Raw genomic sequence first — 6,000 nt, 5'->3', positions numbered from 1 at the left:
AAGTTCAGAGTTTCCAGAGGCGTGTTGTTTAGGAAGTGGATGCCATGCCTGCTTCCAGATTCCAAATTACCATTGGTTAATGAATGAATTGCAATGTCTAATCAACCTAGTGCCTTTTCTTTTCCTTAAAAGAACCTGGGTTATTTGACCTACACCGCTGCTACAGACAGGATTTTACTGATGGCTTATTCGTGCTCAGCTCAGGATATTCTTCTGCTCTTGGTACTTCCAGCCAGTTATGAGCCAGGTGTGAGACTGAGTGAGACTCAATTATTTTTACAACTGTCTAGATAGAATACCATCCATATACATACGAGGAAGACCTGCTAATATAACTGTGTATTTGTCAATATACACAACAACCACTAAAAACAAAGATGAAGACTTTGAGGATAGAAGTTGACCTCTGTCAACTTCTCCAGTCTGAAATGGATCAAACATGCCATTGTTATGTGTTAATAATAATTGATGATTGGAGTGCAAGAAATCGGATTGGGAATGAAGAAATATGGCCTTAGTGACAAAAATCAGGCTGGAGACGACATGCTAGAATTTTGTACAATGATTTATTCATTGTACATACTATTTTTTTAGAAAATGGTGATTTTACACATGGACCTCACCTGACATCTGTGAAAAGAGGTGTTGGAGAAGAAGCTTACTATCACCAGTTAACATAACGACCATCAACTGCTCATGTGCAGATTTTTGATCGAAATTGAAGAAAGTGAAAGCAAGTCCATGAGAACAAAAATATAATCGTGAGTCTATCCCAACTAAATTAAAAAACTATCTCAAGACTAGATGTAATGCCTTGAACATTAATGACTGAAGACCAGGTAAGTTATGGAATAACATGAAGGACATCATCCATGGAGATAGGAAAAGGTCATTAAAAGATGTGAAAGAAAGAAAGTAGCAAAATGAATGTCAGAAGAGAGCCCGAGAGTAAACTGATAGACACTAGAAAGTAAAGCTGTCAAAACAAAAGGGAAGAACTGTTGAAATAAAAGATGAACAGATGTCAAAGGAGAGTTTAAGAAGGTAAAGTATTATAATAAAATGTTCACAGAGCTTAGGCAACATGATAAATGGAGCAAAGATTGAAGTTGTCAGTGATTTAATTCAACATGTGTGGAAACAGCATTCAGAAAATCAAAAGATATGTTGCACTGGGAAAAATCTGCTGTTGAGGACCTCTCCAAAGTCTAAACAGAGAAGTGGGCCTGATGCAAGCCATGGTATATTCAGCACTTCCTATGCATCCAGAAGTTGAACTTTGAAGAAGGATGACTGACCGAAGAAGAAAGGATGCTTTTGAGTTGGTGAAGAGTATTGAATACCCCATGAACTGCCAGAAGAACAAAGAAGTCTGTCTTGGAGGAGATGCAGCCAGGGTGCTCCATAGTCAAGGGTGTCGAAAAGTCATCTCACACACATATTTTGAGCATTTTTTAAGGATAGGTCAGGTTTTTTTGGGGGGTGGGGGGCGAATCATGCTGGGAGAGATGGAAGGTTTGAGAAAGTGAGGAAGACTTTGAGCAAGTTGAACTGGCGTGGTGACACTGATAGTAGCTCCAACATGCATGTCAGAGATTGTGAGAGTGGCAAAGGGTAGGGCAGCGTTCAGACCTGTTCACAGGGTGGCTGTGAGCCGTAGAAGACTTGATGGCACGTCACAACAATGGAGGTGTTAGGGGAGCAACGATGGCATAGTTCTTTTCTAATCCATCAGTGACACTGGGAAAAAGGTGGGCAGCCTCCTCCCATGTGATTCACAGCATCTGAACACCGGCTAAAATCCATTCTGACTCAACAACGCGGGTGAATGAATGAGTCCTGTTACTGGATGCCATGGAGTGATTGTTGTTGTTGCGTCAAGCACGACTCACAGTAACCCTGTGAACCACAGGGCTGAACTCTGTCCTCTTTTGTGTCATCCACATTTCTGACATATTTCATTGTTGAGTGATAGTAACCCCATATGACCCAGGAAGAGGAACTTTCTAAAGATAGCAGCGTATTAACATCAGGTACTTTCTGGATTATCTGGTTAAATGATTTTCTTTGTATGCATAAACTCCAGAGTATTTTATTTCTAAAAGAGAACAGCATAAAATATGTTTTATATTCTAAGACATCTAAAGTTCTAAAACTTCTCAAAATTTTGAGACTGTTAGCCTAAATTGACCCACATTCTTTTATTTATATATATATATATTTATATATATGTGTATATATGTATATATATGTGTGTGTATATATGTGTGTATATATATATATATACACACACATGATGTTGCTGTTAAGGTGCCATCGAGTTGTAGGTGACTCATAGTGACCCTATGAACGAAAGTCCTTGACCCTTGTGTGCCTTTCATCCTCTCTCCAGGTTCATAGAGTTTCTGGAGGTAAGCTATTGTAGAAGTGGATGTCACTCCTGCTTCCAAGCCTGTTTGAATCAGGGAGCTCCACCCAGAAAACTTGAATTTCCATTCATTCATTGTTGCACATTTTCCTCCTTACTTACCCCTCAGTTCGCTTTTCCCTTAAAAAATATTCATTCATTGTTGCACAGTTTCCAAGTGGTGAATTCTTTTAAGCGTAATATCCTATAACTCTTATTGTACTTTTTTTTTAAGCAATTCAAACATTTAACACCAACTTCATCTTCTTTTGATGTTGCATGAGAAACAATGTCTGAAGCCCAGGAGTCCAGCGGATCCTCAGACAGATTTATGATTGAAAAACAGGTAAATTTGAAATCCTTGAAGTCAGTGATTTCCGTTATTCGTACTAAGTGATACTAGTTCTGCACCATGTGAACAGTCTTACTTGGGGAGCATTTTTGGTAAAAGATTTTGGATAATACAAGTTCAGAGACCAAGAAACTGTTTCATTCCTTTGAAACTTGATAACAGAGTCCATTTCTAGAAGGAAGATGGTTTTAGCGGGGTGATGCATACAGTGACGGGATTGGCTGGAGGATGAAGGCCAGTGGTGGTCTTCATAAAGATTCCAGCTCAGAAAAACCGACAGGGCAATTCTATTCCATTACATGAAATTGGCTCAAGAAAAAAATCAACTAGAGAGCACTTAGTCACTTAACACCTGTCTGATGAACGTCTTATTGCATAGGTGTTCCATAGCACATACATTGGAAAATGTCATTCCCAGCTATTTTCAACATTCGTAAGTAATTTTAATGTACCATGGGTATCAGATAACAGTATGTGTAATCTGATAATTCAAAATCTGGGAACTTATTCTTTACAGAGTGGTTTGTTTTGTTTTTTTGTTTGGTTTTTTTTTTTTAACAAGCCACAGAGGACGTCTGTTTAGAGACCCATACTGAGATTTTGGCTCCTAAAATAGACACTGTTAGTTCTGTATACCCTTATATTGTTACTGAATGCAAAGGCTTCTGTCTGTAGTCAATTGCCAATAAGACAGAGGCATTGCAGTATCCACAAGCACTTTATTACAGCTCTGGGAGGACAGGGAGTTCCACTCAAAGACTGCCTCCGCATCTGGGTCTGGGAGTGGTCATTAGGCTTTTATACTAGGGTGAGTCACCAACTCACTTAACAATACAAAGAATTTTTTTCTACATTTGAAAAAAAACAACAATCATTCACACACAGATACCAGTAAACAGACAGCCTATAAACTAGTTAACATGTAACTGAGAAAAACAGGTTTTGGAGAGATAAAAGCTAATTCAGTAAGTCTTTTCCTAGTACACAGGCAGATGAAGTTACAATTTACATATGACTGGGGAAAACAGCTTCAAAGAGGTAACCACTGTACTGGGAGATGCATTTCCTCTCCTGATAAACAGACATATTAAACTACATGAGTAAAGGAAGTAAACTAAGAATTCTAAGGGCAAGTAACTACTTTGGCAAGCTGGAGAAAACTGATGGCAGTTTTATAAATACATAACTATGGTTTTATAACTGATACATATATAGAGAATTCTGAACTTACTAATACTACCCCATCATAGCTGCGCTTTATAATCAGCATGCCTTACATACAGGTTAGGGAGGAGGTTTGAGGGAGGAGAAATGTAGGAAGACTAAAAGAAAAAGTATTAGCATTCCCAAAGAAAGGTTTGATACTCTGAATCAGGGTACTATAAAGAAAATCATTAAGATTGTTAGTCTCTCTTGTACTGATATTTTTTTTTTTTTTAATGTCTGAGGATTATTTGAATGTAGGGAGTGGTTTAAGGTATTAGCATTTAAACAATAACTAAATTTACATACTAGTTACACAGCTTTGCAAGGAGTGGCATCCACTTCCTAAATGGAAACTCTGTGAACTTTGATAAATGTCATAGTTGTAGAGGGGCTTCGGGTACTTTTGTTCATAAGGGTACTTTTGTTCATAAGGTCGCTATGCTGTGACTCATGCTAAGTTCAAAGGCAGTCAATAACAACAACAATAACAACATTTACACAGCTGGTAAAAGCTTATTAGGAATGTATAAATTATTTTTTTTTCAAGCATTTAAACTTTGAAATAAACTTTGAACACCTTTAAGAGCAAATGAAGTACCTCACACACAGCTTTCAGGATGAATTGTATTTATATTAAAAACCTATTATAAAAGTATTAATATCATGAGTTTAAATTTCTTTTTCATCATCCCTCTTTCTACCTTTATTTTATATTTACTCCCATTCGCTGCTGTGTTTTTTTGTTGTTGTTGCTTTTTCTTATTGTTGTGTTTTCACTCACTTTATTTAGAGAGTTAGGATTCCCTTTCCAGATTTAAGATGTGAACACATGCTGAAACTTGAGAATGTCTTCAGGGGGATTATGGTAGAATCTATTACCCACATGGCCAGGCTCTTATCAATGGTTAGACCTTCTCCATTATACAAGGAGCTCTCTCAATTCATTGGCCCCGACCAGCACATGTCTTGATATTTTTCTTTTTTGTGGGTGTGACCTTAGTCTTTAAAGCGACATTAATTTCAGGGTGATTTACGGTTCTATACTATTAATGTTGTTGTTGTTGTGTACCATCAAGTCGGAACAGACCCATAGCTGACCCTCCACCGGGTTCTCAGAGCAGTGAATCACACAAGAGGAGATTGTCCGTCTTTCTCCCGCAGAACAGCTGGTGGATTCGAACTGCCTGCCTTCAGGATTGCAGTGCAGCTACTAAAGCTATTTCTTCTCTGTGGGATCTGCTCTTGTTCAGCTAAATCTAAAATCTTAGATCTGTTTGGTTCACTGAAATGATAAGGGCGTTTTGTTTTAAGTTATCCATTCAGACCTATAAGATTATTATTCTGGGGTTGTATAATGCAAAGAATTTTGCTTATTTACATCCTTCAACTGTTAATTTTGTTAGGGCCATATTTATTCGTCAAATTTAATCATTATCTATGTATAATCTCTTAGACACAAAAGGACAATTACTACATAGTCTGACATTGGGGTTGGGGGGAGACTAAGAGGGATAAATTATAATTCATTGAAACAGATGAGGGAGAGAATGTTTAAAAGGAATATATGATTTGGTATTATTGTCATGACAGGAGTCCAGAATGAAGGCTGCATATTGGAGTGGACTTGGGGGGAGGGATTGTATAACAATGAAAGAATTTTTCTTTTACTTTTCAAAGAGAAGAGCAAACTTGGGGAGGAGGGGTGAGCAGGGAGAAAAGTGCAACAATGAATGAATGGAAATCCAAAGTCTCTGTAAATTTTTATTTAGAAAGGATAATAATAATAATAATAAAGAAAACTCATATATTTTAGGTACTTTTAAAAGCAAATGTTTTCTGAAAACAGAGTGAATGTTGTATATAAGAATGTATTCTTCACTTTGCATCTTCCTCCTTTTTCTCTGTGATTGTAGCAAGAAGAAGCAGAATGGGAAAGCATCAATTTACTGCTGCAGACACATGGCTTAAACCCTCTGACCATTGTCAGGAGAGCAGACCTCAAAGGTAATACCATCCTATTCTTGCCTCTTAAGGC

The 6,000-nt window shown here is 37.5% G+C and overlaps 1 protein-coding gene across 1 annotated transcript in view; it reads left to right on the top strand.

Moving 5' to 3' along the window:
* The first annotated feature begins 2,717 nt into the window (after positions 1-2,717).
* CEP70 (centrosomal protein 70kDa) overlaps positions 2,718-6,000 on the top strand; it is a 43,747-nt gene continuing 40,464 nt past the window's right edge. The window contains exons 1-2 of the mRNA XM_006883391.1: positions 2,718-2,753; positions 5,879-5,969. Of these exons, the coding sequence (XP_006883453.1) occupies positions 2,739-2,753; positions 5,879-5,969 (106 nt within the window). The 5' untranslated portion in view covers positions 2,718-2,738. The remainder of the gene's footprint in view (positions 2,754-5,878; positions 5,970-6,000) is intronic.

The sequence above is a fragment of the Elephantulus edwardii genome, unplaced genomic scaffold, assembly GCF_000299155.1.
Source record: "Elephantulus edwardii isolate Elephantulus edwardi_28Jun2011 unplaced genomic scaffold, EleEdw1.0 scaffold00027, whole genome shotgun sequence".
In the NCBI taxonomy this organism is placed as follows: Eukaryota; Metazoa; Chordata; class Mammalia; order Macroscelidea; family Macroscelididae; genus Elephantulus; species Elephantulus edwardii.
This window is presented reverse-complemented; position numbering and strand designations above follow the sequence as displayed.